The 25,645-nt window shown below is 41.6% G+C and overlaps 2 protein-coding genes across 4 annotated transcripts in view; both read right to left on the bottom strand.

Annotated features, from left to right (window-relative positions):
• Nucleotides 1–10,783, bottom strand: part of slc17a7a (solute carrier family 17 member 7a) — a 15,947-nt gene extending 5,164 nt beyond the window's left edge. For all 3 annotated transcript variants that reach the window (XR_013078288.1, XR_013078289.1, XM_076751701.1), the window contains exons 1-7: nucleotides 10,531–10,783; nucleotides 1,753–2,005; nucleotides 1,411–1,529; nucleotides 1,140–1,254; nucleotides 960–1,047; nucleotides 626–712; nucleotides 1–93 (exon numbers count right to left, since the gene is read on the bottom strand). The exon at nucleotides 1–93 is cut by the window's left edge and continues 50 nt beyond it. Coding sequence is in view for 1 of the 3 variants with exons in the window: in XM_076751701.1 (XP_076607816.1) it covers nucleotides 1–93; nucleotides 626–712; nucleotides 960–1,047; nucleotides 1,140–1,254; nucleotides 1,411–1,529; nucleotides 1,753–2,005; nucleotides 10,531–10,592 (817 nt within the window). In the remaining 2 variants the exon portion in view is untranslated. The remainder of the gene's footprint in view (nucleotides 94–625; nucleotides 713–959; nucleotides 1,048–1,139; nucleotides 1,255–1,410; nucleotides 1,530–1,752; nucleotides 2,006–10,530) is intronic.
• A 1,026-nt stretch (nucleotides 10,784–11,809) lies between these two features.
• slc6a16a (solute carrier family 6 member 16a) lies at nucleotides 11,810–24,689 on the bottom strand. Its single transcript, XM_076751700.1, has 12 exons — nucleotides 24,476–24,689; nucleotides 18,694–18,919; nucleotides 18,267–18,424; nucleotides 17,167–17,293; nucleotides 16,906–17,081; nucleotides 16,250–16,360; nucleotides 15,828–16,069; nucleotides 15,154–15,346; nucleotides 13,763–13,964; nucleotides 13,385–13,544; nucleotides 13,104–13,266; nucleotides 11,810–12,706 (listed from the first exon to the last, which is right to left on the bottom strand). The coding sequence occupies exons 1-12, from the start codon at nucleotides 24,476–24,478 to the stop codon at nucleotides 12,362–12,364; spliced, it is 2,106 nt and encodes a 701-aa protein (XP_076607815.1). The 5' UTR covers nucleotides 24,479–24,689; the 3' UTR covers nucleotides 11,810–12,361.
• Between the last annotated feature and the right edge of the window lie 956 nt (nucleotides 24,690–25,645).

Below are 25,645 nucleotides of genomic sequence, written 5' to 3'. Positions count from 1 at the left end.
ACTTCCTCTCCTCTGCTGTGATGGTGGGATGGGCTGCGGGACTCTCATACGACACCAGAATCCAGAACAAATACCAGAATATCCCAAAGCTGCCTGAGAGAGGAAGAGAGAGACAGCAAAAGACAACGACATGAGCACAACAGAGAAAGAGCAAGACAGCCGGAGTACAAGGGTACAGTATTTGGAGAAATTTGGAGTTCAGAGCATGATGGCAAACGCTAAAAAGACAACCAGTAATAATGAAGGTACACCTGAAGACCTGATGCAGACACACGTAAAATTACTGTTTTTGTCAAAGCTTTGAAAAGAGCACAGATGGACAGAGGACCTTCAGTTCCCTGTCAGAAAGGGCTGTCTGACAGCAAGGTAAAGTGGTGAAAATATTCTAAATGTACCATACTCTGAAACTCATTTTAGGTTGTTAAAAATACATTTTGCTGCTGCTGTAGTCCACAGTAATAAATTGCTTAGTATCCGTGTTGCTGCTCTTGCAGCCTCCCCCAATGGGTTTGTCAACCACCATCTACTGTGGGTAATACAGTAACGATGGATAAGTACCTCATACAACCCCAGCACTCACAGTACAGTTGTAAGCAAACACACATTTAAATGTAAGGATACTAACCATATACATAGAATACTGAAGACCACCCGCTGTATTGCACCAGTATCCCAGCTAACGGCATGGCCACCACCGCCCCCGCATAGGATCCTTAGGAGGCATCAAACATAAAGAAAAAGTTATTAATTTTTCCATATAATCCCATAATATTTTGTGCACTCAAAATACTTAATATGTTTTTATTAAGTTGCCATATAAATCCACATGCCCACTACTTTTAAAATCTTAAACTTTGCAGGAACATTTGGCAGCTCCATTGTCACAAAATCATGCTCAAGCCCGCAGAACTCAGCTCTAGTGGAGATACCGAAATATGTCAGTAAGTGTGAAACTTAACCACAAAAGGCTGTTGTGGCTAATCGACTTCTCTCAAGAGGAGGCGCCCACTTGGCCCAGATCCCGTGGCAGGCTGGGTATGATACACCCTGAAGGACACAAAACAGTCAGGGAAACACTTATGCATGGAGGAAAAGTCTTACACACAATCCTGCAAGCATATGTGCACACAGACACATACCTCAACAAGGCCCTGGCATATCCTGACCAGTATGACACAGCTGTAATGGCAGCGAGCAGCAGATGGAATCAGCATGTTGAGGGTGGATGTGGCCACTATGGCAAATCCAAACACTCTTAAAGACACAAAAGACAAAACAAGTGGCCTCAGACTGAATATTCAACAGTAACAACAACAGCACAAGAACGATGGGAAGAAAAAACAAATACCCCGCTGACCAAGATTACAGTAATACCCACAAAGGAGACGATGGAAGTGTGAAAACACTCACCTGTTGGCTGCAAATTTTTGACATATAAAGCCGCCCGGGATCTGTGTGACGATGTAGCCCCAGAAGAAGGAGCCGTGGATCATTCCCACTGTCTCAGGGTCCCAGGTGAACTGTGCAGCCTGGAGATAAGAAGATATATGACTTTGATAATAGTTAGATCAGTGTTTAGGCTATCATTAGCTTCTCTCTATTACTGGCTTTAATCAGGTCCCGAAATAAAGCAGATCATAGAGACACAGAAACAAATGTACATGTGAGGCTTGCATGCAAATATCTGTATCAAAGACAGACTGGTACAGTGAAGGTGAGCCCAAAAGCTCTGATTTCTGTTCGGCCACTTACCACAAGTATTTCCTTGTTGCCTTTGTAGACTGTGTGGTCATTGACCATGCTTACAATGGCCACACCCAGGTTGCACCGGATGCCAAAAGAGATGCAGAATCCCAGGCCAGACAGGATGGCGATGATGTACCGCCTCGGCAAGCCGAAGCAAGTACAGTCGACCACTGGCAGCTCCTTCTCCTCCACCAGCTCAGGACGGCCCTCTGCTGATAACTCAATGGTTTCTCCATTGGGCTGCCTCTTCTCAATCAGCCTGAGAGGAGACACAGAGACAGAAAGAGTGTGCAGGAAAGGTGAACTATGAGCCAGCCTCTGCAAACACGTTAACTGTGATGCTACCATGCATAATGCTGATTCTTTTCACAGCCTGATTGGGATGATGTGCTCGAACAGTGTGACACTGCAAGAATATATTATGAGCATAGTTCTAGATGTTGCCATTAATAATTCGCTGATGCATGCAAATACCTGCTCATTTATGTACTAAAATGCAGACTGGCATGTCACTTAAAAAAAAAAACAAAAAACATCAGGGACACAGAGACAGTAGTCATTAAAAAGAGGGAAAGAGGCAGAGGTGAGAGTGAGGTGATGCCTCCACTGGGGACAAAAAATGTTGCATAACATGGAAAAGGTGGCTCAAAGGATTTCCTGGGAGCATGGGGTACATTTCCAGTTCAGGTGAGTCGCTGACCCTTTAAGAAGAAATGTGTTTGCATGTGAAAGCTTGAAATGCAGGAAACGTGGTGGCCTGGCAAAAATCTTCCAGCAAGGGAACAATCTCATGTTCATTATTCGTGTGCATTTTGTGCGGGTACCGTGTTATTCTGAGGCTGTGGCATGGAGAATATATCTTTGCTTCATGTATGTTTTTTTGACTCAGATTTTGTAGAATTTGCCAACTTATCATAGACTCTCTCTCTCACACACACTCTCTCTCTCTCTCTCTCTCACACACACACACACACACACACACACACACACACACTATGTTGGGGTCGTGTCTGAGTCAGCGCGTCCCAGTGTGTGGAAGCAGCTGTCACTAGCCGAGGAGCAGAGTTGGGCACGACAGCACATTCCCCCAGTGGCCGCTCCTTCAGGACGCCTGGGACCTGCTGCCATACTGGTGCTGTTCAAGATGTCCGCTCTCTCAGACACAAACAGGCGCTCTCTGACAGACATCTAACCACATCATATTACTGAGCGGACAGACTCGTGTGATTATACTTCGAGGGACTTTGAGGTTGTTCAGGCAGTGTGTGTGAGTGCACAGACAGATGGAAAAACAGAGTCAGTGAAAGTAGAGAAAGGCATGAATTTTTGTCTTTTAGTTGACCTGTTTAACACAACATAGATCACTGCATACCGTATGCACATTACCAGGAATAAGGAAGTTTTGTAGAAAAGCAGAAGCTTTTATAGTTCACTGAACTGTAAAACGTATCGAGAGTGTAATCAATATTTGAAGCACTTTTTTCCAAAAATAACATCCATTTTGTCACTATTTTTTTTCCACTATTTGAGCGAGACCGTTTTGTTAAATGGCGAGTGTCACTTTTTCCACAGGAGTCAAACAGAGAAGCCAGGAGAGCGGCCATCTGTGTATTATAACCTCCACGCTCTCAACAACACACCCTCACTATTTAACACTGACACATGCATATGGCAGAAACTTGCACGCCTGCAGATCCATTTTTCTCAGATTAAATCAGTGTATATATGTTTTATCCTGAGTGTGTATGTGTGTGTGTGTGTGTTTTGGGGTATGTGTGAGCTCGCAGTGAAGCGCAGTCGTGTGTCAGCCGTCCACTTTCCATTGGGCTGATCCAGTTAGTCAGTGAGCTGGAGAATTATGCACAGAAACAGGATGCAATCACCACAAGGATTTGCTCCATGTGACGAAAGATGGCTGCATTTTTGAAAAGTTGTTTCATATTTGAGCTTCAATAAGTTCCCCAAACAAGGGTTTACTGCATTGAATGTTTCCAAGCAAACATTCAAGGCAATTCATCTCTCTGGGTCCTCTCAGCAAACTGAACCTCCAAGATAACTTATTCACGCACGCCAACACAAGACAAGTCAGACTCTGACACTGGTTAATTATTGATGTGTTTTTGGGTGAGATAAATAATTCACTCTAGCTTTTACACCATAATCTGTCACTATCTATCTATCTGTTAGCCTGTGTGTCTGCTTCTCTGCATATACACTCTATCTCATCCGTCTGGTCGTTATGTTTCTTTGTTATGCATGTGAATTTCACTCCCTCCCCCATTTCCATACAGCCGACTCTGCATAATCTCTTCATACATCCATGCAATCAGTCAACAAACAGAAAAGATGAAAATATGGTAGCATAATGATGCATCAATTAAACCTGGGTCCAGCATGATACAATCTTGTCAAGTAAAACACAACTAACAACAGAAAAGTAATACTTTGTTAAGCAACGGCTTGGAATTTGTAAGAGATTAGAGAGGCTGCATCCTCTCTCTTTCTCTCCCTCTCTCTTAATCTGTCACAACATTCAGATTAGGATTACAAAAATGATTTACTTCCGGAAATGAATATGGACGAACAGACTAGTGCTGGGCGTGGTTCAGCATGCTTCCCCCTCCATCACGACACACTGTTGAGCTCATGCTGGCCTTTGATCCAGTGTTTTAGTCCTTTTGTAAATCAGATTGCTTTCCCTTACATGAAGTTATTTTGTGCTTCAAGTGAAACATTTAACAATTTCTGAAGGTTTTTTTTTTTACCCCAGCACCCAAACACATATTTACACATCTGTGTAGATAATGAAAGATATGATACATTTCAGATTTGAGAGAAATTACCTGTTTGATTGACTCAGTGGTGTGCACAAAAACACTCTCTTCATTAGCACACGCAGGCACATATGTGTTGGAGGGTACACTGGCTTCTGGACATGTGCACTACAGTGCATTAAACACGGGGAGCAGAGACATGAAGTTGTTACTAAATCTGTAAATCAAAGCAATAAGTGGATCAAAAAGCTGATGTGACACAAAGGAGGCCGTGTACATTTTTTCTGTCGAATCAGTTGGCCGCGCTCACACTGCTGTCCTCTCCGTGCTAAACAAATGTGCTGACTTGCCCCCTGAGTGGAGCTCATTAAACCTCATGACAGATTGCAGCCTGACACCTACACATACGCTACCAGCTAACGAGGCTAGCCCACAGCAAAAATTACCGTTATTTACAGATGCTTCTCACTAAAGGGCAATCTCATCCAAGGCACGTGGCAAGTGACTCAAAACAGCTGACTAGCTGAGGGTGTCCCTCTTCTAATATGTTGTTTTAATATTAGAGTGTGAGTTTACTGGTCCTTTTGTAAAATTGCTACTTCTTTGATTAAGCAGAGGAATGACGTACACTTAAAAGTAGCTTCATCCCTCGATGTTGGCCTTTGTGTGAGCCTCACAGCCGCTCTCGTTAGCATAGTGAGGACCTGATTGGTCTCAGCTGGCAACAATTAATGAGCGAGAGAGCATGAGCAGGCAGGAGTCCCCTGACCTCAGGCTCTCTGAAATATCATAATTACAATAGTAACAGGCTCAGTGGAGACTCAGTAACTGCTCACACCTCAAACTGAGCTCCTATCTGTGCTTTTCACCTGAGCACAACACCGTCAACATAAAACCTGAATAGAAAGCTGACTCTAAATACATAAAGTCAATCAAACTGAATTTGTCTTACAAATGAAATGACCTCAACGCCTTTACCCACTGGATTTGAACTCTTTGATTCAATTAATATAATTTGCGAGAACATCTCTGGAGAGCCACATAAAACCATGTTCATTTGCACTTCCACCTTGAATAGGTATTAAGTGAAGCCAATACTAAGGATTATTTTCTTTAAGATGATGATATTTTATGAAACATCGGAAAATTAGTGAAAGAAATATCCAAGATGATGCATTTAGGGGATTTTTAAAGTCCAACTAACAGCCCCAAACCCAGAGATATTTAGTTTACTCTGAAAGAAGTCCTCACATTTGATAAATAACATTCTTGTGGCCATTTTTGCTTTAAAAAATAACAAAAACTACTGTTTGATTATCAGAGTAGTCACAGAATGTTGATTGACTAGTTGAATAATCAAATAATCAACTAATCATAGCAGCTTTTAAGCATTAATGTTCAGTACTGAGCCCACACACACTCACACACTACTTGTTCTATAAATCATGGAATATTTAATCATGTATCATGTGACACTCCTCTACAGCCAGTATGATGGACCACTATTTTTTTCAAGCAGGTGAAAGGAAGCCACTTCTACTAAATATACTTTTGTTTTTTTACTAAATATACTTTTGCCTAATTTGTGATCTTGCAATAACACATCAGCTCTGATAAACTCACACTGTGACTCTCACGTGCTGGTTGGTGACCTGGGGCTTTTGTTACCGTGTATATTAAATTCACCAATTCACAGAGCGTCCTGTGTAATCCTCTCATAAGAGGATGATAGAGAGGGAGAGAGACAGCGAGGGAGGCTAACAGTAAAAATATTATATAACGCCAGACGTCCTGGTCATTATTTGTCCGCATCCCTGCGCTGAATTGATCCTCCATTGTGGCATATGTAAACCATGCTTTTCTCTCCTCATGTCAGCTCTTCCCCTCCAGCCCTCTTGTTGAAAACTAATTTCCCCCCATTTGTCCTCTATTTGTGGGTGAGGTGTTTGGAAATATGGGTGGTAGCTTGAGGAAATTTTTAATATTGGAAATGCAGTTATTTTGCAATTTCGATAGTGGTGTCTCCCCCTCCCTCCACGAGCCTCTCACTCTCCCTGAAGTGAACAGATTGGGTCTCGGTGGGACTGTGTCACCCAGGGAGACACCCTCCTCCCCATCCTGTCACACCATTTTTTTTCCTCTGTCTCTCCTGTGAACACACACACACACACACACACACACACACACACACACACACACAATGTTCAAACACCCACACGTGTGACCTTCATATTATCTAAATACTCGCATAGTGTAACTCAATCACTGTGTGAGTGCTGCCGACATATTCACACACATACACGCGTAGCCTCAAACAATGAATTGAGCTGAGATACAAAGAAAATAAAAAAACTTCTTTTTCTTTTTCTTTGCTTCCCAGTTCTGTTATGCACCACAGTGTTAAACACAACAATGCATGGAGGCAGCGTACATAAAAAGTACTGAGGCGTTCCTGACATCACGGGTACAAACTGCACTGCTGCCAGAAACTGGGCATGCTGAGCGGTTGCAGCTGACTTTCCAAACTGCTGAGCTCTGAGAGATCCATCATCTGTGTGGACCCTTCAATAAAAGCCCATGTACCTGTAGCCACTTCCACACATACAGCAGCACATGTAGAGAGAGTGGCACATTGGCATGGATAAAAGGTCGAGATAGAGGACACAAGCGGTCATGTTTGGTGTCTTTACATCTCCAAAAACACCCTGTTGGCCTCCAGGATTCACTGAGAGATGCTTTTTCTGCCTCCTTTACAGTGACTGCCAGCAGGGAAGTCATCTTTGCACTTGACAACCTATATCACTGCCATTGTCATGATCACAATGTTTGTACTGTAATCATCACAATCCCTGGACTGATGTGAGGTATGTAAAATGGATTTTGCCTGTGCCTTTTCTTTCCACAGGGCTGCAAGACTTAATGTTTTTTTTTCTTTCATAATGAAAGCATTTACCCCTGGCTATCAGACCACCCACAGTATGAAAGTACAAAGGTGACAAAGGCAAGTCAATTGCAATGTTACTTTCCACAGGTTTCCCCAAATGTGATACAAACCCCTTATTCATCAGGAAACCCCTGATTGTGCACATTGACAGAGAAGCGAAGCCAAGTAGCAAAGCTGCTCTGTCTCTGAGTGTACTTAAGTATTAATGTCAAGAACATGGTGCAATATATTATACAGCGATTCACAATAATTCTAAGAATGCTTTGTTTAAAATGATGCCAAAGGGTTTGCAGCTCTTGCAGTTTGCTAAAGCCTAAATGGCAAAAAAGAAGCATAGTTTCATCTCATTACCACTTGAATGTTTAACTGAATATGTAGCACTCTGCCGCAAGTAAAATGGATTAAAAATGTATTGCCTGTTACAGTATATTCTGTATTACCTTGTGCCTAGTGATACACAAGCTTTCCTTGAGTGGCCATGAAATCTTGCTAAGGCAAACGGATGGATGATTCATTTAAACGTCTTTCAATAAACCTATATGTGAGATCTTTATGAGACGGAGAATGGGATACTATTAGGAACTTTAACACATGATGATGAGAGGACGATTGTAACATGGTTCTATTTCATGTAGTGCCGTGGAGCACTTCCTTGGCACAAGGAGATTAATAGATCATATTTAGGTATTAATTTGAAGATGTTACAAAAGGGAAGAGCCGGAGTAGAGACGTAGAGTGCACTTGACCTTACAGTGCTGAAGTTTATGCTTACCTAGTGGAGTTTAATATAGAAACAGGAGATGCATTCTGATGGAGAAAATGTTTAAATAATAGATGAACTCCTGGCTGCTTTCATCAGGAGGGATTTTGTCTGAGAGGTGGTGAGATTGCACACAGACACACTCATCTATTCGCACAGTGCAGGGATGTCCTATGTTGAAGATGCAACGCATTCACATATGCACACATTTATACACACACACACACACACACACAGATGCATGCCTCAAAGCATAAATTTTCCACATAGATTTAAACAAAATAGTCACTTTCCTATTGAAACATTGCCTGCACCTAACACTGTGGCTGCATAAAACCAGAGTTCACTGGCTAAGCCGAGGAAACACCCACTAAAACCAATCTGGATCCAATCTGATGCATCACATCTCTCACAGCATCAGCTGTGGCCGTGCACACGCGTGGCTCATGACCAGTAACAGAGAAAAAGCCTGAGATTTGCATGTCCTTTAAGCTGGGACACCCCGATAGGCTGAAACTTGTCTGTGCTGGTGTCTCAATGGCTCAATGGATGGATGGATGGAGCGGCTGGAGGAAGTGACATGGGCTGGGATGGAGTGAGTGGGAGGGGAGAGTTTAGGGATTTGCGTGGCTCGACAGCTGGACTGAAAAACAGGCTATTTCAGGACGGGATTTATACATTTGGTTGCTACCTCAAATCCTGAGAGAGCGAAAGCTTAAAGCAATGGTTATTGCATGAGGTTCTATCAGTGTATTTAATCTCTCTTTTTACTGATATATTGTCAGCACACCACTCTGTGTATTATTTTGTATTGATGTGTAATTTCTTTTCATATACCCAACACTTAAACACATTTATGAATAAGAGATCGGTGATATATGTTCAGCTTTTCTTTCAAAATTACAGTGGCACAGACATGAACAAGTCAAGGTCAGCTTCTCGATAAACCATCTGAAAGAGCCACTGTGTGTATCATATAAAGGCTGTGCAGGTGATACAGATTTCCTTTGATTACTGTGGGGCTTATTTCAGAAAATGTTCCAAAAATGTTAAAAAAAAAAAAAAAAAAAAAAGAAAGAAAGAAAGAAAGAAAGAAAGAAAGAAAGAAAAAAAGCCTAATTTCTGAAAAACAAAACAAAACAAAACAAAAAAAATATGTTCAATTTTCTAACTCACAAGACAAAAGAAACTGAAGTAGAACTGAGAAGCTGGAGGCAATAAACATGTATTTGGACTTTTTGCAAGAAAAGAAACTAAAAAGATGAATTCATTAGCAAAATAACTGCCAATTAAGTTGCTGTTGATGGTTACTGATCAACTAATGCTTTCATTTTACATTAGTATAATGACTATTAATAATTATTATCATGATGTCTTTGGCTTTTTTTTTTTTTTTTTTAAATCAACCAACTGGTTACAGTATTGGGTTTGTTATATAAAATTAAGTTTATGTTGGTTAGCTGGTCAATTGAATGAAAAATGGCTCATTGATTAAAGAAAGACAGAAGTAACTTTTGTCAGTGGACAAAATCTATCTAATCTTCTTTACATAGAAGATTAGATAGATAGATAGATAGATAGATAGATAGATAGATAGATAGATAGATAGATAGATAGATAGATTATGACTTAGGTTCCATCTGATCAACGCTCTCTCTCAGCCAGGTCGTGCCAATAACGCACGGAAACATTATGTAACCACACTTTCTTCACCCCTGAAACACCAATATACTAAATCCACTATGAGCTGGGTCAACACTGACAAGCGCAACAACATCATTCATGATTTTTGGGAGAAACGTATGCAATAAATCATCAAAGCACAACGGGAAAACCTCCCTCTAGTCCCACACGCACTCTATGGCGAGTTCACTGCACTTTCACTGCACACTTCTATCATGGTAACACCATAATTGACTGCTCTGATAGTTTCGGTCATGATTTGTTTGTTGCCCACTAAAAATGAACTACCCGTGAAATGACAGCCAAACATTTTCTCCATCACTATCAGCATTTTTCACTCACTCATGTCAACCCAGTCACTGCACTGTGCGCTGCGCAAAGCTGGACTTTTGCTCTCCCTACATGATTTTTGCAGCTTGAACCCGACAGTCGCCTCATTTCTCACTTAAAATCATCAACGAGCAAACTTTTCTCCACTAGAGTTACTGGTTGGAGGAGAGAGGATGGGGAAGCGCCGCATGATGAGCAGCTGCATCCCGCTCAACAAAACCGTCCTGCCGCAAACGCGTGAAAATGGGGAAAAGTCAGAGGTGGAGTCGGGATTATTTGAAATAGGTGTGTACCTGTGAATTTTCCCCAGAGTTTTGCCCGCCACCGCCTTAAACCTGTCTGGTCGGATCTCCATCCTCGCAGCTTCTTGACCCGGCCGGTGTGCTGATGTCCCGCGCGCTCTCCAGTCCTGCCTGAACGCGCACGGTCCTCTCTCTGTCTTTCTTTCTGTCTGTCTGTCTGTCTCTCCCCTCCCCTCCCACCCACACCAGGCTCCACTTCTCTCAGATGGGCCACAGAAAGGTGTAGGCCTTTCTGGTTCACTGGAAGAAATGGCATGCAGCTTGTGGTCTGCACAGGACATCTGCATGGTGGAATAATTAGAATTCTATGATTAACAACCACCATCATCTTGAGAAAGTGCTAATATTGCCCAAGTTTAAAAGAATAGGCTGAAAATAGAGGGCAAGCCTACTGACAATAAGGCTGTGACACAAACAATATGTATTTCTCATTAATGGCTTCTACTACTATTATTATTTTTTTTCTGTTTTGGCTTAAGTGGCACAATTTGGGCATTTCTTTATCAGTGTTTCGGTTTGCCATTTCTTTATACTGCAGCATCTTTATTTTCTTTTTTAAAATTGGTATTTTTTTTTTTTTTTTTTAATTGCAGGGTGTTTTCATCTTTCATGGTTACTATAACTGAGCTCAGCAAGACAGAACTGTAATGAAGCGTGGCATGTATCTGCACATCATTGTTGAAAGAATTTGACCTGCACAGGTATCAGCAGCCAAAATATTCATTTATGATATCCAGTTCCATCAAATCCCCAGACAAATGCACTCCTATGTGATCTGAAGAAAAAAATTATCAGTAAAGTTTCTACAAGTTACAATCGCTACTCTGCCCATCCGCCACGAATGTATTTCCTATTCTTAAGTCTACTGAGCCTTTTGACAATGTCAGTCAAAAATTTCAAGCTTCTGTCAGGCCATTCAGCTCTCCTGGAGAGTTAGAAAACCTCCACAAATATTTCTTGAATGCTTTCTTAATCTGAATAAACATAAAAAGCCAATACATCATCAACAACCTCATGAATATCATCTGTGACTTTTTCAGGCTATCGATAGCTTCAGGTTTGAGGGGCAATGTGTACCTGATTAAAAAAAAACAACAACAAAAAAAAAACACATCCAGTCAGGTTGCTGCCACCTAGAGGTTTATTTAAGTCTTCATCTATAGTACAGTACAATATTCATTGAAACACATGTAGAAACATTCCTGTGGTCTTATGAGGTAAAATGCTACAAATATAATGTAAAATAAACATATTAACATCTGTCCACACACACACACACACACACACACGCGCACACACACACAGCTAATAGCTAAAAGTACTTCTTATAAAGCATACTTTTGTCTGTTGCTGCCTTCTCCAGTTTGCTGGCCACAGCTTAACTCACTTATGACTCGCACATGAAAAAAGATTTGGTGGCTGGTCAGTTACTCTACTACTCTAAAACCTTCCATTAATAGCTGTTTATTCCTTTATGTATATTTTTGTTTTTATTTTCTGAACAGCATGAGTGCTTTAGAAAATGAATGGAGGGAGGTACAGTAGTTTCATAACTACAGAATCTACAAAGCTTTTGATTTGGCTGGTAATGCACCTTCAATAATATAAATAGTTAAAATAGCTTGTCAGCAATGTAGAGAATGCTGAATATGATAAATGGGAGCAACCCAAAGACTCTTCCTCCGGTAAAGGACAATTCTGTTTATGACTGTTGTCCCTTCCCTTTGCGGTCTCTCTCGCAGGCTCTTGCTCCTACACTCTCTGAGGTCCAACATTTAAACATTTCATCCTTTCACAAACAACTACCCTCCCACAGCTGTGCTCACACCCCCGTATCTTGCTCCTCATCTTCCTCCTCTTGCTGGGACAGGAGCCGGTAGTGTTCGCTGCCCATCGGCATGAAGGCTGTCCTGGGATGAGCCTCGTCTTCCTCAGAGGGGACGCGGTGGTGGGAGTTGGAATCCAGTGGCTCGGTGGAGCTGCACTTGGTGTACAACTCGCGGTGGATCTCCTGGCATCCAACCTCCTCAGAGCGAGTGCTACGGACCCTGCGGTCTTTCAGCATGGAATGGATGTAGACAATAGGCACAGGCAAGCTGGCAAAGACTATAAGCATGACAATCATAGCGAGGGCCCAGTTGGGGTACTCAAGAGTCATCTCAGACGCCTGAAGAGACAGAGCATGTCAGAAAGAGACACATGAGCAGGCACAGGACTGCTCAACACCAAACCATGTTTACCATAAAAAATTTACAAAGTTAAAATAAATAATTCCTCTAGGAAACAGGGTCTTTATAGCAGGTAATGTTAGCATACCCATAGATTGTAATATGAAAAAGGTTGAGAATAGTTGTAAATCAAGATTAAGACCTTGAACAAAATAATCACAACACACTAAAAGCAACATGAATAAATAGAGTTGATCACCCTACAACATACATTTCAACACATAGTGTTGAGTGCAGTCAGGAGAACCAATATACAAAGAGGTATCTTGGTGTATATGTCATACATATGGTCAAGTCTAATAAAATAATAATAAAAGCTGTGGTCTGGTATCTTACTGTGCTCTGATTCCAGGCAGTATATGTGGGCCTCTTGATGACCATGCGCAAAAAACTGGCAGCCAGAAGACCAACCATCGCCAGCAAGCAAACATATTTCCACAGATATTTGTACACCACTGGAGGGCGCCATTTGAGCATGACTTCAATGTCATCCAAGAAGCTGCAGTGATGGAAAATAATAATAATAATAATAATAATAATAATAATAATAATAATAATAATAATAATGAGACAAAAATAATGAATAATAAAAGCTGTCAGAAGTGTTAGTTTCTTACCGATCTGTCCCATAAATCCAGGCCACACTGATAGTTTCAAAGACGACCACAATGACTAACGGCAGAGTTGCAGAGTAGTCATCAAACATGGTCACAAAATAGTTGCCTGAGCGCTGGGTGAACAACAGTCCCAGTAAGAAGCCCAAAACACAGCTGGACACTGAAAAACAAAGAAGAAGGCACACAGTCTTAGAAAATGGCATGGTATTCCTGATATAATAGATTAATGTATCAAAGAGAATAACATGTCCTGCCTGGGGAGAACTATTTCACATTTAAACTGTATAAATCTTCACTTTAGTTAGTCATTCAGACAAAAACTTGAAGTGCGTGTACTACGGAGCATCATTTGAACTCGTGTTGATGTGTGTGGGTTACCAGTGAGTAGGGTTCGGTGGCGCCCAAGGGCGCTAAAATTGTCCATAAGAGGTGTGAGGATTCCCTGCATGGTCCCGAACATGGTGCTGAGGCCCAGGTTGAGCAGCATTAGGAAAAACAGTGTGGACCAGAAGGGGCTGGCAGGGAAAAGGGCCATCACCTCAGTGAAGGCTATGAACGCCAGGCCTGTCCCTTCAACACCCTGTGCTCATGCAAGGGAAAGACAGTAAGAGGTAGAGGGAATAAGTCCGAGCAAGAATTTTACATATTTTGACTGAAGATTGTTAACAAGCATTTGGCGGCTCCGTGCACTTTCAGTCGATAGCAGTCAACAGCACCATACCAGAGGCAACGCTGTAGTAGTCTCTGCAGTAGGGGGTGAGGAATGTTTTTTTTCCTTGCACCACCATGGCCTCACAACCAGCGTGCCCCTTTATTTCACGCTGAACTGATTCAGACTTAAAACAGCATCCGAAACTGCTTCGCACATTCATGGTAGATCAAAAAGCTACATATCTGGCAGAAAGCCTAACGCTGTACAGTGTGCACCTGTTGTGGTCCATTTATGAAAAACATACATTTCAGTATTAATATATAAACTCCTCGTCCTGTACTTGTATTTTTGCAGGATTAAATTTTTTGATAAAATAAACACGGTTTGATGACATGACATTTAGTACCCCTTCCTGTTTCTTTAGTTTCTCCTTTCACTCCTCTGTCACAGCTTGCTTCCATCTCTCCTACACACCTCCTCGTGGATACAATGTCCCATATGTTTTCTTCCTCTTGCCAGCTGGATATTTCACAGTACCTCACAGATTCCTCAGGGGTCCTGGGAACCTCGACACTCCACCTACTTACTATTGTTAGTGAAATGTTCACCTCCCTGATTTTTCTCCTAAGCAAGCCAGTGTCCAGCACCTCATACAGTAGCCCTTGGTGATCCTTTACTCTCTTAAAAATGTGCTCTTGAAAGGGTAGTTGTACCAAAACTCTTCCTGGAACTCGATGGACAACACAGCTTCTATATTACTGGATATACACGTGGGTATGTCACACAGTGTAGTGCAACCATACAGTACATTTCAACAAATCCACTATGACCACTCCTCCGCTTGAGAGCTGTTAAATGGCTCTTACTAACCATCCATTTAAACCATCAGTGTAAAGCTGATCATGCTTTAGACTTCCAAGACTCGAATCACCTTCACCTACAAGTCATATAAAACTACGTGCTTTGATTTGCTTGTTTCATTGATTTTTGAGATTCTTTCCATCTGTTAACTAATTTTCCTGCATATACTTTCTGGTTTTCTCTCTCTGAAGCATGTTTTGACTTTTGTCTCAACATTGCATATACTAAGAAAATTAACATCATAACTCAAGGATACCTTTTTCATCTCCTCCTCCAGACTGCAGTCAGTGATGTTAGGACCCACCGTGGAGCTGTGGTGACTGTACCACTGTGTGTACTCAGCTATAGACACAGAGCTCGGATCCGTCGTGTTGATCCCTGGCCAACCAAGTGCAACCAAGTGCTGGTTAGATTCATGGGACGCCATGAGGTTTAGAAGACCAACATTTCTGGAAGAAGTTAGAAAAAAATGATGAAATATAAGAAAGGAAATGTTGTAGTGACTCCAACATTATAGTTAATTGTGAGGATTAATTATATCAGGGATTATTGCATAACATTGCACTCTTGGATCCTCTCATGCTGTTGTATTTCATCAGTCTTTGATGATCAGTGCATGTAAGTGTTTGTCCTCAATACTCAGTAACTGATTTCTTACATTTAACAACAAAAATGTGACTGAAATGGACACATATTTAAAACAAGAAGGCATTTTTCCCTAAACAAATGATTTTACTTCACTTAAAGGTTATGTTCTTTGAGAATTCTGTATTTTTAATAAGTTCATATGCAATAATGTAATACTGTAAATAATATATAATCTTACAAGTTATGGGCCTATGTGAATGTAGTTATTTCATCAGCATTAGAAATTATGTGGTTAATAATTAAATCAAATGATCGGATTCACACACACGCACACATACGTACTCAGCCACGCAGCGTAGGGTGATGTTCTTGGCACGGAAACCCAGCACGACGAAAACCACCAGTGAGGCCAGCACAGACGTCATGAAGTTGATGCTGGAGACCATCAGAGCGTCCCTGTGGCAGTTATTGTGGACTGGATTGTAGGAGGAATATGCAATAACGGAGCCATAGCCCAGTCCAAGGGCAAAAAACACTTGTGTAGCAGCCTGCCGCCACACCTGCAATTCACCCCAGATTTTCAGCTGAAAAATACCAGAAAAATCAAGTCTCATTAACTGAATTATTGTAAGAGCTGAAAAACTTCATTCATTACATACATTTTCCATTTGGCATTCATTACTTAAAAATAAATATCAAGTAAAGAAATCTAGAAAAAAAGGCAACGTGATTACGATCAATCCCGTGATGAAGGCTGTGCTTACTTTGGGATAAAACATGTAGGTGATCCCGTCTATTGCACCGTCCAACATCAACCCTCTGATGAGGAAAATGAAGAGGACCACATAGGGAAAGACTGAGGAAAAGTACATCACCTAAGATTTGGAAAAAGAAATGGAGGATGATTTAATGATGTGAGCAAGAGCATAGTTTAGTTGCATGGTATGTGTGTATTTACGTTTCCATAGCCACGCCTTAGTTTGAGAAAAAAGGGATGTTACAATTGTTCAAATTACTGTCACTGACTGCTCCATCGCGACTGCTTTCTGTGTGACGCAAATACATATCTCGGCTCTCCCAGAGGATTAATGGTACACATGAATGTGAATTATGACTCATCGCATTTCCACAACTGCCTATATTTTGTCACTACTGAACTTTGCTACCATCTACTGGATTTTAAGATGTATGGCATTTATTCTGCCATGGCCAAATATTCTGTCAAGCATTGTTAACAAAAGTAAAAATTAATTCATGTATATGCTCCAAAATTGAATGGGTCCTTCCTTCACCCATGGTATACCCTTCCAACAAGTTTCATGAAATCGGGCCAGTAGTTGTCCCATAATCCTGCTGGCAAACAAGCAAACCAAACTGAGCTGATTGTTCATGTATGGAAAGAGAAGAGAGGTTAACGGACCTTTGCAGAAGACTTGATGCCCTTTATCATAGCCAAGGAGACGATTGTCCAAGCAGCCAACAAACAACCCGTCATGATGGGGTTAAACTCTCCTGATTCTTTAATGGAATTTGTAATGTTCAGGGCTTTCCGATACCAGAAATATGATGTTGGGGAAGAACTTGCACATTCCTTCACTGGTGATCAAGGACAGACGACACTAAAATTGTTGGACTGGCATAAATGTGACATCTCACTTTAACATCTTCTTTATTTTAGTACCTGTGTCATTGGTGGTTACATCAATTGGACAGTGCTCCCACGGCAGAGGATACTGAAAAGAATGACCCATGTAGAACAGGCTCCATGCAATGATAACGTTGTAGTAAAGAGCCACGTAAAAACAGACCTAGAGGAGGAGAAAAGGTTCATGAATGATTGACTTAATAAATTATCATTATTTACATAGCCAGTTCTTAAGAATTCAGACAGGGTTCTCAAACATAATCACTCAAAGATCTGCATCTGATTTTCTTTCAAGGTCAGAGGTCCAGAACGACTGGTGATAACAAAATAACATTTAATCAGTTAACGTCACATGTCTTGTGATTGGACCAGCAATAAACTGACGTGGACAAGGCTCTGACAGTTAGTCCAGACTTATTTTGACTCTTACAACTACATTCACACTGGTCCAGTGAACGAAAAAAATGCGCACATTTTCTGAGTTCATTAATATTCTCCAGCCCGCATTGATGTGACGTCCACCATTTGAAGATATGGGCTGGGTCCGGATTGACATGCTGTTCGGTCCAGATCCGGACTGGGGTCTGGCCTTTGAGTACCCCTGGGATACAGTATGTGTTGGGCTGTAGATAGTTCTGTCAAAAGTTTTCAAGTTCAAATATCTATTTACCAAGTGGTGAACAGCAAACTTCAACCTCAAAGATTTTTTCTAATCTAAAGTTATTAAGTTATCATTTAGCTGTTGCCACTAAAGTGCGGATATGTCTGTAGAGAAAAGTGTTATGTAACACACTGGCAGCACACTGCTGTCTCTCACATTACAGTATGGCAGGATGCCATCGTCCTTTCTTAAGTACATACACGGTGTGGCTGGTGAAAAAAAGAAAGGTGTTTACAAAGAGGTGATAAAGAGCTAGTATGTGCTTTTTAATTAGACAGGTGGCTCATATTAAAATTACCCTCTTTGAAACCCTAACATCAGCCTCGCTGAGATACTATGAGCTATGAGTAATCATTTTGCAGACATGTGTAAACATCAACATCAAACATCACACTTTTTAGACACACATGAACAGTTCAACCCAAAACCCAGAAAACAATATCATGAATAAATATGAAAAAAATGTAATCCTCACCAAGCAGCTGGAGTAGCCGATCCCTGCCAGCTTTGGGGAGATGTGCTTCCAAACACCGATGCTGCCCTGCCGAATGCTCTGTCCAGCTGCAAGCTCCATAAAGAACAGTGGAACTCCCACAATCATTAATAGAAAAACATACAGCAGCATGAACGCGCCTGGAAGGAAGGAAGGAAGGAAGGAAAGAAGGAAGATTTAAAAACATGAAGGTATTCAGTACATACACACACACACACACACACACACACACACACACACACACACACACACACCCCTACCTTATTTCACTTTGTACATCCCTACAGTTTTTCACACCTCTATCTTTGTTCTGCAGCTCGCCTCAATTTTTGAGCTGTTAGCTGCTAGTTTGAAGAGAGCTCAAGATCACTAAGATGAAATGCACAAATCTTTCTTTTAAGACGCTCACCTCCTCCGTTTTGGTGGCAAAGATATGGGAACCTCCACACATTCCCCAGGCCCACACTGAAGCCCACCTGGGCCAACACATACTGGACCTTAGAGTCCCATGCTGGCCGGTCTTCATCGGATGTCTCAACTCCATCTGGATCATGCACAGTTGTAAGCTGAGCTTCAGACTGGCCCTCGCTGAGCCAAGCTCTGTCCTCGCTGCTGTCCAGTGGTGATTTCTCCATCTTGCCACAAACAAAGAAGAAGCATGATAAGCTTAATTGATAAACAGTTGATAAAAAGTCTCTTATTTACATGAACAGCCCAGATAAAAAAAGATGTTATGCCAATAAACCTTTTCAGCACGTGGAATAGAGGTGTGTATTAAGACAAAATATTCCACCCACACCTGCAAACAAAAACAGCGGGTGTACGGTTTTCCACGCCCTACCTGGAAAACACTGAATATATCTGTGTGCTTTCAATGTGTTTCAGATTGCAGCAGATACCCAGAGTCCAACTTATTACTTCCCAGGAACTGCAGCAGTCTATAACAATATGCAAGGTGTACAGTGTCGAGGGGGACTGATTCAAGACCACTGAGAGTCAAGAGGAGCGAATTTGAGAGTGTGTACTAAACTCCACTCCTCACCCGCCATGTGAAAACACAACTGTCAGACATATGTGCTGCAACTCATCTGGTTCTCCAGTTTGATAAATAAACAAGGGAGATATGCTCCATGTGGAAAAAAAGTCAGACTTCATTTTCAGACTGGGGGCACTCCCCAGAGACAGTCCCAAGAACAGTTTGGTCTGAAAACACCTTCTGAGGCGCTGCCTGTGCACTTAATGAAATGCTGCTCAGTGTTTTACATTCTCTAATTACCTCTCTGTACAGCAGCTTTCCTTGTTAGTGGCGGAGTCCCCCATTTCCACACTAGATTCCAATTGCCTTCACATGCACAGGGATTCACAGGGAATGAGGCATGCGTCTAATCCGCCGTATCCTATTCTCATGAATGCGATACCTCAGGAAGTGATTTGATTTTGGTGGTAAAAGGTCAAAGGTTGCTGTGATGTCACAAATCACATATTCAGCCATAACTCAAGAATTCCAGCGCTAATTAGGATAAAATTTCACACACATGTCTGATAGGATAAAATGATGAACCGGTCAAAGTCAACATCACTGTGATGTCATAATTTTCTGCAGAAACGCTTTTCTGGCCATAACTGAACACAATAACTCAGGAACAGAAGGCCAGATTGTGATTCTATTCCACATATAGGATTAGTGAATGGGTGACACTAATCTTGAGTGTCCACCTTGAAACTGTGCTGATTGTATCGATGTTCTGTGCTGCCGGGCTGAAGATGTGGGTGAACCATCCACATTTTACAATTTCAAGTTTCTTTGCAGCAACACATCTACTGTCATGGTGACAACCTTGTCTGGCTAGTCAGGACAGGTGAGGCCAGGTCAAGTGATTTCAGAAATATGTCTACACACATGCACAGAGGAGTGTGAGAGAGAGTGACAAAAATATGCAAGGTTCCGACCAAGGTTATGGGAACCTGATTTGGCTATATTACTACACTGTGAACTGATAAAGTCTATCAGAAAGTTATCAGACCTGTGACTAATCTTGGTTCTGCAACTATTTGAAATGCCCTTCAAAACAGCTGAAAATGAGAGACCACATGGCGACAACTTTGTGCTCAATCAGAATCAGCTTTATTGGCCTAGCATTTGGACACATACAAGGAATTTGCCTGTTTTCTATGTCTCTCAATGAACTTAATAGACATACAGCAAGAGTCCAACACAAGCTCACTGGTTCTGAGCTTCAGGTGATTGTTGTTGCACCATGTGATGAAGCTTTCTGTCAGTTCTCTGTGCTCCTCACTGGAATCATACACATCAGTATAATGGCAAGTCCATTTTACAGAAAAATACACATAGTACCTTATTAAATTCATTCAAAGTCTTCACTACAGATATGAGTCTGCAAAGACATGGCTTCTAACAGTGTGGAGGTAATTCAAGTTAATTTTATTTTTAGCCTGACTCTTCCACAGTGGTATCAGAGCTGTGTTGAGTTACTGCTGAGGCATACTCAACTTTTCCTACATTCACATTAAAACCATTCAACCTGCGAAACTCGAGGTGAAACTCAAATCAAAAATGCGTCTACAAAACAGCAGTCAATTTCTGACTTGCTGTCACCACCAGTAACCATTGTTACCAATGTGTTGTTTGGGAGGATGTAGATTGTAGTAAGTTTACACAGTCAAGGTGAGCATCATTTTCAAGGATTGAATTATTCTATGTGTTACTGCTGTGGCTTGTTACGTGAAAATGATCAAAATGTTGATTAGATCATCTGAATTCTCTGCCATTTGACTTACAAAAATGCACAGAAAACACCAATGCTAGGTTTCATTGCTCTGAAAGAACAATGACAGAAGAACATCAGATCATCAGACTGCACATGAACTGCACACTCTCACCATCTAAATCAGCTCAGATGAGTGGACAAGATCCAAAATGATTTAACACGAGCCAAACTGGCTTGAGGATATGACCTGGGTGAATGACTTGCATGTCCACTGCTGGTATCAGATGGTGAGAATGGAAAATTACAAGAGGTGTATGACCCAGGAAAGTACAGGGCTGGTGAGGACACATGGTCAAGTGATGTCAGAAATATGTATACACACATGCACAGAGGAGTGTGAGAGAGAGTGACAAAAATATGCATGTGCACACAAATAGAGAGGAGGGGAAGTGGAGAACAGCAGTAGCCACTGGGTGAAGGAGGGATAGTCATGGGTGACATGTGGGTAGGAGTGGGTGGGAGAACCACTGGGAGATGTGAGGTTCTCACTGGTTCATGCTGTGGGTGGTGCTGAGGTGTATGGGTGGACCACGTAGTGGATATAGTTGGTAGCAAGGCTATTAAAGTGTACTTCAACATTCTGAAGACCCATTTATCATGGACCAAAGCAGACCTTTGCTGTAGTAGTGGTGTCTCGTAAGTGTCAAACACCATCCAACAAGATTAACTGTCAGTAACTGTTTGCTGCCCCACTTACCTCCAGATCAAGCTAACCTTGATGATGTATTGCTCATTGTGAACTGATAAAGTCTGCTATTAGAAAGTGATCAGATCAGTGAGTAACCTTGGTGCTACAACTATGTCCTTACAAAGGAAAACAAAATGCCCTTCAAAACAGCTGAAAATGAGAGACCACACGCAGTTCAGAGACAGTTCAGCTCCTACTCAAATTTACAAGTTTGGATATTCCAGTGAATCCTCAAGCTCCTCACAGCCTGTATCAGGTCTCCTTGTAGTTTGCTGATAATGAACCAATTTGTACAAAGCTCTAATTAGTTTTAAAGTGAAACACCATTTGTCGAGTTGATTTCCACTTCTTCAGAAGCATTTTTTAAAAAGGATTCTAAGTGTGTAAATAAATTTGGCACCTTTATTCTTCAGTTCTGGACTTTTGGATTGCTGCATTTTTACTTGGCTAACCTTAAATTACCTTCTTGCACCATAGCCCCCTTCCCCCAGCACACACACACACACACATGCACATGCACACATGCGCACACGCACACGCACGCACGCACACACACACACACACACACACAGAGAGAGCTGGGGCTGGAGAGTGGCTGTAAATTCTGTTGCCCATTGGTCAGTCAAGGTCTATCTTTGGGTACAGTTAGGAAACAGGCAACCACACTTCTCTACTCTGTGAACAGTTATTGTAAAAGTGCAAAAGCTTGCAGCAGTTGGCCAACCTGCTTGACTAATCCCTGTTTTGTTTTTCTATTTATAGACAATTAAAAAGCCTTTAGAAGAATAATATAGTTGCGCTTTCTGGAAATATGGTTAGACTGGATCACATCCCCAAGTGTGCAGGATAATACTGGTTGTTTGGTGTAAAGTTGTCAATACACAAAGTAATCCGACCATCTCTTGTACTGTGGCTGTTCACAAGTCTATGGCTTCTGGAATACAACCAAACTTCCTCATATTTGCTTTACATACAGGAAATCTGTAGGCTCAGGCATCTCTGTAGCACCACAATGCTTCATTTATAATGGCCTGTAGAGACACATTTACACTTTATCAAAAAAAAAATTGTAGCTCCTGCAATTTGGATATTGCCCTTGACCATGCCGCGATTAGGATAATATTTCGTTGTGTATTATGTTTCCTTTAAGTTGTTACCAACCATGGGTTTTGTTGCTCAGTAACTGTCATACTGCACTCCATAATGATGCAAAAGGAATATATTCTTCTAAATTAGTATCTAACTTTAATTGCCAATTGTACTCACATGTACATATAAATATGCACTTTGCTGTTACACCAATTGCACAAAAAATGACAGTAAATTGGCATCACTGTCATATGAAATCCCGGTATTTAAACAGTTAATGCAGTAACTGAATACAGAAGATAGACAAGAATAAATTACTGTCACACATGTTCAGGATCTAAATGTTGTTTTATGTTTTCACACACAATGTGGGTAAATGCTAAAACAGCATGACACACGCCTGTGTGTGTCTCAGTTTGCAGACACCCCAACGCTCCACAAACAGACAGGATAAAGCCCCTTTCACTCATGCTATTTTACATGTTGACATCATGTTTGAAAAGCAGCAAGTGTTTTTTTTTCCCACTAAAAGTCTCCTTGGCAATTGGCCCATTCAGGACAAAGTAACATTTCTGTAATGCTTCCATCCATCTCAAGACTAAAATAAACACTCATCAGGCCATCAGATTGCCGCACACATGCAACTTTCACTCAGGCCAGCTGCTCCAGGATAAAGCTCAGACAGCAAAACAAGAATGAAACAAGAGCCAAAACTTAACTGTCATGTCTTGTCGGCTTTTATGATGCTGTGTCAGAGCTTAAAATGAGAAGCTCACCAGATCTATTAGTAACTGCAGTGGCTGAATGGGAGCTGCAGCTATAATCCACGAGCACTGAGGCGTTCATCACATTAGAGATCAATCAAGTTTACCTAGTCATGTTCTCTACATGCCATGTGTTAGGGCTGTAACTTTATCCAAGCATAAATTTATCAAAAGGAAAAGGACCAACACACATATTCCGTAGTAGTGTATGACCAACGCAGCTGTTTGACTCATTTTTCCCCTTCAGAGTAGCTTATTACCTATGGGATGCCATGGAGAAATACCTCGTCATATGGTATGTTTCAGCATCCGGTGTGGAGGTTTGTGGACAGTTTGTCAGCTCTGAAGTCCATCATATGTCATTTAAAATGAAACAATGACCATGATTACGTTATGATTATGAATGTGCGGCCTTTCAGCTCCAAATTAAGTTTACATCCTCACCAGATCAATGTATTGGAATTGTTCGTTTTCAGAGTCAGTTCCATAAATGAGGGGACAAAAAGTGCCACCAAATTCAATATTTGTGCAGTATGGTATAGCGTTTATCCACATTGTTAAAGCACAGTATACTGAGAAGCAACGGTATTCCTGTGAACAAATGCACAGAAGATCAGCTGCATAGCAGAGATTACACAGAGGCAAACAGCCTTAAAGCCAACTCATGACTGCTTAAGTAACGGACAAAAGAGCGGACTTGTTAGCGGTGCAAACTACAAGCAACCTTCAAGTCCGAAACTCCCCTCAAGGAACAAGAAGGAGAGAACAGTTAAGTAGACGCAAGAGATGGACAATAAGAGCCGCTGCAGCTTGTAAAGTCACGCTAATAAAGTGCAGATTAACGGTGTGTTGTGGACATACCATGCTGACACTGACAACACTTTCCACTGGTCCTGGTATTGGTTTCTCGGCTCGTCCCTCTTCGCCCCTTTCTGGCAAGACAGCTTTTAACCTCCTCCTTTTCTTTTTGCTTTTGATGAAACTCGGGGTGACTGATCTAATTTGCTAAGAGAGAGAGGTCTCGACCACGTCGTTTTGGCAGCTTGCGTCCACGTTTCTTGTGTTGGGACAAACTCTGCCGTCGCCAACTCAAGAGGACGCGAAGAAGAACGTGCAGGTGGAGCCAATGCGGAGAGCGAGGGAGCTGAACGGGCCTTCCCCAAAACGACACAGGAGTACATACGCTGCTGGACGTTACTGTGTGTGTGTGTGTGTGTGTGTGTGTGTGTGTATCCTGAACGTCTTCCAAAGAAAAAGAAAGTGAGCTTGTGCGCGTGCCATACTTTCTGGAATTGCATTTAATTAGAAAGAAAGTTTAAAATCTTACTTGCGCGTATAGAGATGCGATCAACAACTGTGTAATTAGAGTGCAGGCGCTGACCGCATCTCAAGTACACTTCAATGCAAAGATCGGCCCATAGGCTGTGCTGCAGAGTAAATATGCGCGAGCTGTATGCGCCTAATTATCATCCAATTAACTCACAGAAAAACTCAGCCAATTGGACTGATTGGACTGACTGTTTTCTGCAACAGCACAAGATTCAGCAGTTGTGTAAAACCAGCAAACTCCTGAAGAAGAGATAAAAAGATAATGCAGTAAGAAAAGATCACTTTCCACCACATGCAATAAGGGCAGGGACGGGTAGTGTCCCCTATTTCCTTCTTTGTACACCACTGGAACTGCCTTGTACCCCTCCTGTTGGGATGCAGATTATAAGTGCCCTTCTATAAGTCAAAGCTTGGAATGAATGCAAGGCTCACAGCAGTACACTAAATCCCAAGCTAATTGTGGAAATCAACTGAAAAGCTCTTAGGCTGCGATAAGACCTGTAGCTACTCAAAGTTATGTGTATCACATCAATATCAATAAATGCAAAATTGTAATTTTTTAGATCAGTAGGAAAGATTTAATTTCAGGGCACTATATGTCCAAGAAGTTACTTGAGTAGTCTGGCTTCGACTCAAGCCAGATGAAGGCAGCCGCTGAGAAAATCTTCTGTTCATAAGCTTATGCTCTAGGTTTGTTGAAAG

The sequence above is a fragment of the Chaetodon auriga genome, chromosome 16 (genome assembly GCF_051107435.1).
Source record: "Chaetodon auriga isolate fChaAug3 chromosome 16, fChaAug3.hap1, whole genome shotgun sequence".
NCBI classification, from domain to species: Eukaryota; Metazoa; Chordata; class Actinopteri; order Chaetodontiformes; family Chaetodontidae; genus Chaetodon; species Chaetodon auriga.
Note: the sequence above shows the minus strand (reverse complement) of the source record. Positions and strands in the feature narration are given on the sequence as shown.